Source organism: Marmota flaviventris, chromosome 5, assembly GCF_047511675.1.
Source record: "Marmota flaviventris isolate mMarFla1 chromosome 5, mMarFla1.hap1, whole genome shotgun sequence".
Taxonomy (NCBI): domain Eukaryota; kingdom Metazoa; phylum Chordata; class Mammalia; order Rodentia; family Sciuridae; genus Marmota; species Marmota flaviventris.
This window is the reverse complement of record NC_092502.1, coordinates 74,474,369-74,487,281: the sequence shown is the minus strand read 5'-3', so window position 1 is coordinate 74,487,281 and position 12,913 is coordinate 74,474,369. Positions and strand designations below refer to the sequence as shown.

The 12,913-nt window shown below is 38.3% G+C and overlaps 1 protein-coding gene across 1 annotated transcript; it reads left to right on the top strand.

Annotated features, from left to right (window-relative positions):
• The first annotated feature begins 1,229 nt into the window (after positions 1-1,229).
• Positions 1,230-6,287, top strand: Tslp (thymic stromal lymphopoietin). Its single transcript, XM_071612808.1, has 5 exons — positions 1,230-1,252; positions 1,692-1,863; positions 2,722-2,877; positions 3,346-3,552; positions 5,600-6,287. Exons 1-5 carry the CDS (start codon positions 1,230-1,232, stop codon positions 5,708-5,710), a joined length of 669 nt encoding a protein of 222 aa, XP_071468909.1. The 3' UTR covers positions 5,711-6,287.
• The last annotated feature ends 6,626 nt before the right edge of the window (positions 6,288-12,913 follow it).

Genomic DNA, 12,913 nt, shown 5'->3' with positions numbered 1-12,913 from the left:
TACCCAGTTCTAATACCAGTGACTGTGGCCAGCTATATCTGTATAGCAGTTGAACGCCGCCTTCTATTTAAAGAGAAAGGAGTGGGGAGGAGGGAGGGAAGAAGGAAGGGAAAGAAGGAAAGAATTCACCTCCCGCTAGCATTTTCCCAGATTCTGTGCTTTTCCTGCATCGTTTGCCATTCCGTGCTCTTGGCTATTCCCTATGGTCTGTGACATTTGCAGAGACTCACGTGGAGTGGCCAACCTCAGCTGCTCAGGGCGATGACGCCTAGGAACTTCCCATGGACCAGGACGTTGCAAGCTCTGACACGCAAGGGAAGGGGGAGCGAGCTGGTTGTCAGGAGGGCCCGGGGCAGCTCAGGCTGAGTGGGGTTCATCTCAAGGGCTGGATCGGTGTCAGCCTTTTCCTCCCTTCAACCCTGTACTGGCGCCTCTCCAACCCAGAGGCTGGCTGATAGATATCTTCTTGGGCGCTCTCTGAGTCACTTGGCTGTGCTTAGGCTCTTTCCTGGATGTCTTTGCGAGTACAAATCCAAGCCCGCCGTCCCGCTGCTTCTCCTGTTCCTAAAACCAGTACCGAACTCCCGCCTGAGGTGACCAAAATTGTGCTGCTTTGCTAGGGCAAAGTGCCTAAGACGCAGGGAATACGAAAGCTTGCGCCGCCTCTGGGAGAGTTGCGCGCTGGACAGCATCTTGGCGATCTCAGGGCTTCGAACCCTGCTGTGTGGTCTGACCTCGCTACTTGTGTGGTATCCACACTCTGGCCGGCCCAAGAATGGAGCTGTGAAGGTGGCTGGGCGCTGGAACTTGGTTTCAAAAATTTCTGACGAAGAATATGATCGAAGAGACCCGAGCCCATAAGGCATTCCCAGTCGCCAACTATAAGCGCTTTTTCCCGAAATTGATAAAGAGTTTTTGAAGAGGAGACCCATTATACCTTTCCCCCCATTATTTCAGCCTCCCTCCCGTCGTTCCTGCCCCTAAGATTCTGGTCAGGATTCCACATTTAATGCCTTCAGGTAGAAGCACTGTCCAAGCCTGAGGCTGCACCCACTCTCCAAAGCATTCCCCCAAGAAAGCACTTGAGTTTCCCAGTAGCCAAGAAAGAGGAAAACCAGTAATTGAAACTGGCCAAAGGAAATGCTCAGAGGTGTACAGGATTCGTGGACGTTGGTATCAAGTCCTTAGAGTGGTTGCTGGTTTCAGAAAGTCTTTTTCCCAAAGAGAAAATGTCAGTCATAAAAACCATCCTGTAAGACAAAGATGAGTGTATCAATTTCTTAAAGAACATTCAAGCAAACATCAAGTTAAAAGGAGTAAGGTGAGGGAAATTCCTGATGATTTTACTAATGTTAAAATTCCATAGATTTGGCTAGTACTTTTATTTCACATCATCAATTCAGAATTCTATAAAGGAACAGAATGACATCAAAGAAAATCATTGGCCTAGGAGAAAAGAGCCCGTAGGCGTTTAGGTGTTATATATGTGGAGCCAGAAAGCTCTGGAGCATCAGGGAGACTCCAACTTAAGGCAACAGCATGGGTGAATATGGGCTTCACGTGGACGGGGAAAGAGAGGCGAAGACTAGTGACTGAGCACTGGCCCCTAAGTCAGGCCTTGCAGATCTAAGGCAGTTCAGTCTTGATTGGGAGAGTTCAGTGTGACACTGGGGTGAAATTGGGTCTTCAAGTACATTTCCTGATGTATTATTGTTTGTTCTACCAGCTTTTTTTAGGAAAATCCTCATCTTGCATTTGGTAGGGCTGGTGCTAACTTACAACTTCACTAACTGTGACTACAAGAAGATCAGACAGGCATATAAGAGTATCATTTTCTGTGCCCTGAAGGAATATATGAATGGGGTAAGTGAAGAAATAATTTTTAAACAAATATATTCTTATCAGAAGGGTAATTATACATACATGAAAACTACAACTTAACTTTCAAAGAAAGAAAAATGCCTTAAAAATTATTTCATCAAAATTTTTTTGTGAGTGATTTTCAAATATATTGGCATCTAAAATGACTATCTATAAATTGGTGTGTTCTAAGTGTGCAGAGGCTGATGAAGAACAGATACTGATAGATAGGTAACATTATGCATCACAAATGCCTTCTGCAGAAGTGCTGCTCTGATTTGCAGTTTAAAAAAAAGACAATGGATAAGGGCTTGAGAAAGAAGAGTAAAAGAGAGGAAATTCTTGTGAGATAAGCCTAAGGAGTGAGAATATCAAGGCATTAAGCTGTGCATCAGGGCTTTCTAGTGTTCTAGATGTTTCAGGATCTTATTATGGGACATGATGCACTTTGGGTTTTTTAAGTGTCTGGTAGGAATCATTTTCTTGATAACCCAAGTTTCTGGATAGAGTGCATGCATAAAATACAGGAATGACTACAGGGCAGATGTAGACATCCTAAGAAGGATGTTATCATTCAAGCAGGTAGTGCTGTGTGCAGATGTGTCTGCTTTGGTGTGTGTTTGGTGGGGGAGGTATCTGGGAACCTCTGATTCCAGGACCCTTTGATGTCCCTTTTCAAACACTGACAAGTAGCATCTGAAGACTCAATGTTTGATTGTTTTGTCAATGATATGACAAGCAAGTACCAGATAGAAACTTCTTCCAGAGTACCTTTAAAGCCTGGCAACAAGGGACTGAAAATGATTTTTCCTTTGGGCTTAAAGTTTTGCCCTCTTCTTATTTTTCTTCTCTTTCTTCCAGACCGAAAGTACCAGCTTCGACCAAATTGAATCCTGTTACAACCCAGTGAGTAGAACCATCAGTGCCTCTGGCTTTCTCCCAGAAAAGACGCCAGGCGTTCCAGGGAGGGAGTATCTTGCCGAGTGCAGATCCCCCGGGCAGTGGCGGAGCTCCACAGTTAGTCCGCCGGCCAGTAGGGGACAATTTGGGCTATCAAAGGGAGGCTGCGCCCAGCATGGGAATCCACTTCGGTGCCAATTTAGGGAGAGGAAGTTTCTTTCCGAGCGAGCGAGCGGGATTCCGGGAGAGAGTGCTCCTTTTCTCACTGGGAGAAAAAGCACATTGGAAACTGGGACCGGGAATGAAGTTAGCGACACCTCTGCCTGAGGTCCAGGCGCTTCTGCTCTCAAGTGCTCTTGACAGCGGACTCTAGGGGAAATGGGCGGAGTGAACGTGGGTGACCTTTCCTTCTACTCCAGCGCCTTTTGCTGCGCTCTCAATGTCCCTCCTTCCTGTCGGGTGGTCGCCTTTCCCTCTCCTCAACCATGACCTCTTCTTATTCAAGACATCTTTGTTGTGTCTTCCGTTCCTCCCCCACCTTCCTCGCAGCCCCTTTCATTCAATCTATACTAATTCTCCCCCCTCCTTTTTTTTTTTTCCTTCTTCTTTCTTTCTGGTGTTTTCTCCCTTGTTCCTAACGTCGCGGCCTGTGAGCAGTCAGATTGTCTCATTAAAATCGAGCACCATACCTTCAATCCCACCAGTGACTGCCTGTCACTCTCCGAGTCCCCCTTCGCCTTGAAAACTAATACTACCCTCGTTCTCCAGTGCTCAGGCTACTCAGGAATTCAGGTAAGCGTTAGGCATGGGGCACTAGCCTTTTTAATACCTGGGGACTAACTTTACTTCAACCGGGGCGTTAGTGATTTTCATTCAGGTTTTATCTTTTGAAGAGCAAAGAAGTCAGGTAAAAGTTGTGGGTTGTCAATTAATCTCACACTGACTGACTGGATTGAATTATGGTTCTAAGCTGTTCCTGGGTGGTTTCAAGGTGTGATCAGTGAGCCTCCTACATCAGAATGTCCTGGCTGCTGTTCAAAATGTCAATTCTCAGCGACACAATCCATACCTTTAAAAATCAAAATTTCAGCCTTATACCAGGCTCCTTAAGGAGATTCTTGTCCATTTCAAAGTTTAGCAACCCTGCTTGGGTTTATAACTTAGCAATTGTATGCTTCTTTCTTAAAATGTTGCATTATATATTAAATCTCTACTCTATGTTTTGCTTGATTGCTTGCTTGAGTGGGACTGCAGTCTCTTTAACATAATAAATTTTTGCAATACAGTCACATGCATTTGAATGAATGTGTAATTTTAAAGATGGAGACATTATAGTGGAGAGTTAGGAGTAGGAACTCTGGAGTCAGCCTGCCTGACTTTGAATCCTAGCCCTTTAACTTAGCTTTTAACTGTGAAGATCTGGACAAGTTTTTAGCATCTATGTGCCTCAGCAAAATAAGTAATCTGTTCTTAAGTCCTACATAGGCTGTCTGTAAGAACTAAATGAGTCACCATATATAAAAGCACTTGGAAAGATGCCTGGTACGTAACAGGTACTCAACTCAAAAAATATTTCAGTTGGTGAATAAAGTAGAAAATTTATGTTCTTGAGATAATTTTAAGAAAGACAAAGATAGACAATGTAGATATGTATGATTGATGTTGATTAACCCAGTAGACTTAACAAATCTGCAATCCAAATGTCTAAGTAGCCAAGACTGTCATTTTTTACGTCTCAAGGATTGAATCATAGGTTTCAACCAAGCTAGGAGTTGAAACCACCTGTATTGAGCTTAAGTGAAAAACTCAAGACCAAGCAGTCATATGAGAAATCTGTTTGGCTCTATGTCTTCCTTCAAAGGGAACTCTGGCAAGGCTACAAGTCTACAGATGGTCACAATAAAATTCACTCATATAAGAAGAGCACAAAGGACAGACTTGATCAAGTTCTTGAGCAGAATTTTTTTGATAAAGGGAGAGTCTGGAGAAAATTATTTCACCCCCACCCTAGCTCAAACAGAAAGTCTGAGACCAATAATAATTAATTAGGATTTAGCAGAATTAGACTGTAAGATTCTTGCTTGGTAACCCAGGATTCTCTATCAATCTGTGTGTGCCTAGGAAGGAGGCTCAGCCTGTCATTACTCAAGGGTTAAGAAATGCACCAAAATCTTGTGCAGAATAAGTCTTCAGGGTGTCTGTGGCACATGTAAGGAGTGGTAGGGATGGGGAGCAGGAATAATTTGGTTTCAAATAATAGACTAGTTTTTCCTGAATTCTAGTAAGATACAGAAGATAAGTCCTATCCTTTGAGGATTTGTGCTCTTGTCAGAGAGATCATGACATCATCAATTTATTTATTCACTTAATCATGCAAAAAGTATCCAGTGTTTCCTATGTATAAGTCACTGTACTCAGTGCTGTGGGGAAATACCAATGATGCAACCATAAGAAGAGTAGGTGAAAGCCAAGTGAAATGACACATACTCTTAAGTATTAGAAGTTTCAAAAAGAAAGATCTGAGGGCTGGGGATGTGGCTCAAGCGGTGGCGCACTTGCCTGGCATGCGTGCGGCCCGGTTCCATCCTCAGCACCACATACAAACAAAAAGAAAGATCTGAGCAATTTGCAGAGGTTTTGTGGAGGAGGTGCTGCTTGGCCTTTTAACAAGATTATGTGGGTGGAGAGAGAGGAGGGCTTTCCTCTGCAAAAAGCGCTCACACTCAAGCAGTTGAGAGGTGGATTTTCTGGGAGAAGATGACATAATCTGCCACTCAAAAGTTGTTAAAGATAGTGAAAATTAATTTTTTTTTTTACTATTGATTCTCCTATTCAACAGAAAAACAATACCCAGGAAATGAAACAAGAAGGAGTCAACAGTAACTGCCTCAACCAAACCTCACAAATACTAGGATGGTGGCGTCGTTTCTCTCGACTTTTAGGAAAATAAAACTATTTTAATTCCTGTCATATTTTATAGCACCAAAAGAAATAATTTTTATTAAATATATAAAATGTTAACTCTGTGACATTTAAAAGAGCACTAATAGTTATTCTTTAACTACAGAAAGGTTTCTTAACTTATTTTGGGGTCAGTCTATATTGTTTAATGTGGGTTATTTAATGTGGGAAGTATTGATCCTCTAATGTCAGGGGACACTTCTGTAACATTGGTGACTGGCTTCATGGCACTAATTCTCATCTGAAACTGTACAAGCCCTACTCTAGGGAGAAAACAAATAAGTATAGTAGAAAGAAACTTAAAAAAGAAAAGTGTTGGATTCAATGACAGCATCTAACCCTCTGTTTTAAAAACAGGCATTTATTTTACATGTTATGATTCTTTTCCTGTTCTCATACTAAAACTCTATAGAAGAAGCAAAGCAAAGCAAATGAGAATGTACAAATCATGGAAAGTATAACGAAGCAATTTGAAAGAAGTTTCAAGCAAAGTGTTATAAAGGTATTCTAAGCCAAGTTTTAAAAATTATAGACCAGAGTAGGATATGCAAGTAGATTCTGAAGAAGTACCTTTGTTACAGCTATTATATATATAATAAATCTTAAATTTTATATAATGTATTTTTAATTTATTTTGTGAGCACTTTTAAAAATGTACATGTTGCTTTATAACTGACATTACATATTTCTTAATAAAATAATTTTCGAATTAGTTTTGTATGAATATTCTTTTAAATTTAGTTACAGGCCAATTTTCACACAGTTTTCTAAGAGATACCACTTTTCTTCAGGTCTTTACCTCCCCTCATGCTGAGACCCCATTGATCACACACCCCTTTGTGCTATGCCTGTTGGTCCTGTTTATAAGAGAAAATATCTATAGAGAGGTACCTAAAAGTATTTAGAGACAGATGATTGCAGCACCTCACTTTCCTCAGTTGTGTCATTAATCCTTCCTTCTTTCTCCCCTTGAGCTTTTCTCACACCGGGAAGAGACAAAACAGGCAAAAGTTAACTGAAGATGATAAGTTCATTCTTGAATACCTGATGCAAGCTGGGCCATAGACACCCCTTCATTCGTCCTCAATTCAGAATCTTCCAACACTGATTGGAGAGAGTCTAGGCATAATAGAGCACATGGGAATACACTGACTTTTTTCTGTGAGTAGAAATGTTCCCCTGAGCACTGCCCTAGTGTTGGGGCTAAGCCACAATAGAAGAGGGGAAGTTCAATGTCCCTAAATACATCTTTCCACCAACAAGTTAAGAGGAAGCTCATATTTTGTATCCAATTAGCATTTAAGGACACTTGCTGTGGGTCAAGGTTTCAGCTGAATACTCAGAATACGGAAGGAAATAAAACACAGTCCTTGCTAGAGAAGCTCGAAGTGTAGATGAATAGGCAGTTTTCTTCTCTCAGAGGAAAATCAGGATATGCCCATTTCCCAAAAATCTTCCTCCAAATTAGCCTTGGACCAGGACCTTAAGTAACTGCCATCAGAAAAGAAACTCCTTAGAGTAATCTTTAATTTTCTGGGCAAAAGGTTGAGAGAGGGATGGCACTTTAAATCTATGAACTCCATCTTAGTAGGGATTCATTGACTCCAATTTTTTTTTAATGTGAAAAACCTTACTGTCACAAATTTTCTCCAATTTTGGGCCTAATTCCTCTAAAAGAAGAGAAGAAAGAAGGATTAAGGAGAAAGAAAATTATTCAAAGTCATTCCATTAAATGCAATTTCTTTGTGTCTTCTGCTTTCTCTTTAAAACTTTTGGTAATTTATGTATTTTATTCTGTTATGTATTCCATAGGTGTTTTAAAATAAAAACCATCATTTGAATTGCTTATATTATTATGTAAATATCATGTGAAATACCATATACCATATTAATCTAGTAAGAACTTTCACAAATGTTGCAAAAATATGGATAATACATTCTTATTTTTTGAAATATATTATGGTCTTCAAGGTAGAAGAGTATATGGTCAATGTTATCAATGTTCTATGGTCATGAAAAGAAAGCTGCACATTCTGGAATAACTATAAGTTACAAACAGTTGAATATATACCTGTTGGGACTGACTTATTAAATATGCTGTTTACATAATTTATGTTTGTACTTTTTTGTCTCCTTTACTCAGAGGCTGAGAGAGCTGTGTTAAAGTCTCCTCCTGCCATTATTGTTTCTTATTTACTCATGTCCCCTAAAGTTTTGCTTTTTAATTGAGACCACTTTTTATTTCATTCCTGAAAATTCACAAGAGCTGTTTATTGAAAATTGTACTCTCTACCATATAATATTTCCACATTTTGGTGTTTCTGGATCCCTTTGTTGTAGATGTCTCTTGTATTAAAAAAGAAATCTAGTGTGTCTGTGGTGGAGGAAGAGGTTGGGAGGAGAAGGAAGGAGGAAATTGAGGCATATTTACTTTAGCACTGTCATTGTATTGATATGTCTTCTGTTTTCATATATCTGTACTATTGGCATAATTTTGACCTACAAACAAGTCTTTACACTGAACATTTCTTATGAATTTTGTGCTATCATTTCTGCATATTGGGATTCTGAGGATTGAACGTTGATTCTATTATTTATTATATAACTTTCTCCTAGTTGTCTATAGCTTAATTCAAGTTATTGAAAAAAAAATTGATCAAGACCCACCTCTGCTCACTTCAAAGGAAGTAACTTCATGGGTTGTTAAAGCACTTGTTCTTGCTTTTTGTTTTAAAGTTTTTCTTGAACTTTGCAGAACCCAATTTTCATTTCTTCATTATATCCATATAAAAATAAAGGTCAAGAAAAAAATTTGTCAAATTATTTCCTGATGTCAAAACATACTAAGCCTATATTATCCCCCAAATCTATAAATCAAGTAAACTTACCCTCAAAACAAATGGAATTTGTTTATATATCAGTTGTATTCCTCTCTAAATCTTACAAACCAACTCTGAGAATTATGCTAGAGAATGACATCAAGTTGATCTGGGTCTTTTTGTGTTTCTTCCTTTCCATTATTCAAAAGTACTAACTTTTCTCATGTTTTATTTCTAGCTATAGTTTTAAGAATATTTTTTGGCCAGTGTTGCAATTTCTAAATACAGCTGTGCTTTTTGACATCCAGTATTTATAGTATGTCAATTAAAATGTTTCATTTATTATTATGTCTAACACAATAGTTTACATATGAGGATAATAAATGCTAATTAGCTTCCTTGAGTATCAGGTTCTTTGTGAGTTGTTAAAGAATTTGTCCTTGCTGTTTGTTTTAAAAATTTCCTTGAACTTTGCAGAACCCAATTTCCATTTCCACCTCTAAAATAAAGATGAGGCTTATGGCATTGTAAATGTTATTATGAGAATAAAATACATAATAAATATAAAACCTCTGGAAAACAGGCAAGAAAAATATTTTAAATTTACCTATTTGAATGTTCATTTTATTATAAAGTTGAAAGATAGGAACTGCACATTAGTCAGCTTTCTGTCACTGAGATAACCTACTTAAAGAGGAAAGACTGATTTTTGTCTCATAGTTTCAGATGTTTCAGTCCATAGTGATTGGCATGTTGCTTTTGGGCTGTGGTGAGGCAGAACATCATGGTGGGAGCATGTAGCCAAGCAAAGCTGTTCATCTCATGGTGGGTGAGAAAGTGAAGAGAAGGGCTGGGGTCCCACTATTTCTTTAAAGAACACACCTATGACCTAACTTCCTTCTATTAGGCTCTTCCTCCCAAAAGTTCCACCACCTCCCAATAGCCCCACACTCAGGACCTTGGGTAACACTTATCCAAACTATAACAGACTGTTACAGAACCTCGAAAAACTCTTCTTACTTTTTGGTTTAGGATTGCTTTGCAGCAATGAAAAAATGGTTGAAATATTTAAGCACACAATTGTTGACAGTTTGACAATTTTGAACTCTACCAAATTGGACAGAGTAGCAAAAGAGAGAGGTGCACAGAGAAAGAAAACTGGGAATTTGTAGAGGGCATCTCATGAGGGTTTATTCAGCTGAGTACTTCTCAGAACACGCACATGAGAAAAATACCCAAGAAACAGGAAAAAAACACACACACATCAAAACTATTAGAGGGAATGCTGCCCATTGCTCACTCAAGGGCAGGAAGATTGTCTATTCCCTTTTTTTTCCTCATTAGGCATCAGGTAGGGCACTCAGAAGAGTCTTACCTCAGTAATGGAGAATAATTAATCCAAGACTAATTGCTGCAATGATCCCACCCAACAGATCTTAAGGCAAGACTTGAAAGGATCAGTTTCCAAGTCACTTAGCTGCATTCCACAACAAATCTCAAGAATATTTGTAGAAATAAAAAAAATAATTAGGACACAACAAGGAAAAATGCACAATGTGTGATGTATAATGAAAAGTTATCAGACATGAAACCAGTAGGAAAATATATCCCATGATGGGGGAGAAAATGACACTGACTCATAAGTAACACATGTCAGAATTAACAGGTGAGGACGTTAAAATGATTAACAACCGTATTCAAGAGGTTAGAGACATATAAGATATTAAGAAGATTCAAATCTAACTTCTAGAAATGAAATATACGATGGATGATATTAATGGGAGATTAGATATTTTTAAATATTAGCAAAATAGAAGATATGCCAGGAAAAACTGTCCAAAATAAAACAGAGGGGGAAATAAATCACACAGGACTGTGAAATGAGCAAGTGCCTCATATATGTAAAATAAAAGTACCTTAGGGAATGAAGTAGAGAGGTGCAGGAAAAATGTATAAACAAACAATAACTTCAGGTTTCCAAATTTGATGAAAGCTCCAAACTCACAGTTCCAAGAAGCTCAATAGAACAAAAGAAATAAAGGAAACTTCAGTAATGCTTATTATATTCTAATTGCTCATAATGAGAAACCTTAAATGCAGCTAACGGATTATGAATGCCTTCGTGATATCCTTTTCAGGATATCCTCTCCAAAGCACTTTGGTGTTTTTTCTTTGACTCTTTCCCCTATACCATTTATACATTCTTTCATGATAATAGCATTATATCATATATTAAACAATTGAATTTAACATCAGACAGCTTTGCTGACTAATTTCTACCTGTGACCTTGCAAGTAGTATGGTTGCAAGAATCTTTGTTTATATTTTCTGCCTTTATTGAAATAAAGGTAAAAGGTTGTCATCAATAAAACTCACATTTGCTGTGTAGCATTGCCATTTCATTTTTTTGTGCTATCTTATTGAATCTTTGCAATGATCCTGTGAGTTAGTTCTGTTCCCATTTTAGGGATACAGGAGAAGGCTCTGTGAGTACAACATCCAGTTGTACTTATCCAGTAAGTGCAATATCTGACCATTTCAAAATCTGTGCAGTTTTCATTACCCGGGGTTAAAACTTAAGATTTTTGAATAAGAAATGCTGCCAAGAGGCATTTGGGCCCATTGTATAATAGACAATAGTCATAACCTCAATACACTTCACCCCAACTCTCAATTATTCATCCATTTTCCCTCCCCCATAAGGAAGAGGAAAACTTCAGTAATGCTTATTATATTCTAATCGCTCATAATGAGAAATCTTAAATGCAGCCAAGAATTGATTCCAGATCCTGCAATGGACCTTGATTAGTTGAAGTTAGTCTGGGCCATCCCAATTTCCTTGCTGGGCAGAATGGAATTCTTGAGCAGGGTAAGCACATAACCACTTTTATTTAAGTGTAAAAAAATTTTTTGAAACTCTGTATTTTTTTTTTCACTTCTAAGAAGAGCCCAACAATGACAGGTTTCCCCTCTCGCAGGGTATGAAAAACATTTACACAGTACCAATTTCCTTAAGTATTGAGATGAAGTTATAAATGTCAGAGAAATAAGAACCTGAGGCTTTAATTTATAATAGAGGGATTAATCTATGTTGAGTCACCCTATCTCTTGATTTTCCATTCTGTAAGCTAGTTAAGCAAAGGGTTTGCTTGCTTATTGTCTTTCTGTGTATAGTTATTGTTACTTACTGTTGAAAGTTGCAAATCAAGAAAAGGTAAATTAAACTTGATTTAAGGAATAATATAAGGCCAGGCTCTGATTTCATGGAAAACAAGCTTGAAATCATGAACTGGAATGGTGGGGGTGCAGGGGAAGAGAGCATGTGAAGAAGATGTCATTCTGGCCTATTTTACATTGCTTCCTGTATGGTTTGAATGTGTGCACCCTCCAAAATTCATGTTGGAACCTAATCCATATAGTGGGGTATTAAGAGGTAGGATGTTTAGGGGTATTCAGAGTAGGATGTTTGGGAAAAGTTATTAAATTAATGAGGCTCACTTTCATAAATGAAACTGTGCCTTAGAAATAAGAACTGGAAAGAACTAGCCTAGGCTTTTTTGCTCGTTTTTTTGTTTTGTTTTGTTTTGTTTTGTGTGTGTGTGTGCCATGTGAAGACATAACATTTATTCCCTTTTATTTTTTTGTCCCTTCTCCCCTAGGAGGACACTTACTATCATCCATGAGGAAGAGGGCTTCACCAGACACGGGAACTACAGGAACCTTACTCTGGTCTTCTCAGCCTCCAGAACTGTGAGAAACAAAGTTCTGTTGTTTATAAATAAAGCAGTCTCAAGTATTTTGCTTTAACAGTGCAAACAAACTAAGAGTCAGCCTATAAGAAATTCTCATGTCCATAGATTATTGCCTGGGCAATTAGAGCTGAAGCACTACTTTCAATGATATGCTTATGGATGAACTGCTATTTCCCTTTTACTAGCCAGTCTTATTATGAGGAAGAGATGGCAAAGGATATCACATTATGTTGATTATGAATTTAGAATCGGTTTGGAGCAGATACTCAGATATAAGGATATATGAAATAATTTGGGGTAAATAGATCAAATGGATATGGAGTTTGAGGATGCTCTGGTGATATCTTTTTTTGCTTATGTGGCACTGGAGATTGAAACCCAAGCTTTGTGCACAGGACAAGTGCTCTACTGCTGAACTACATCCCCACCTATGCTAATATCTTTTGAATACAGCCCATATTTCATTCTGGTACAATATCTTACACAGAATAAATTCTTGATAAATATGCTGAGAAAATGAATAAATGAATTAAAATGAAATCAAAAGTTAAATACATTTTTCTCTCAAATAAAACTTTTCCTTAAAGGACTTCTGAGTAAAAAACCAAGTTGGCAGAAGTC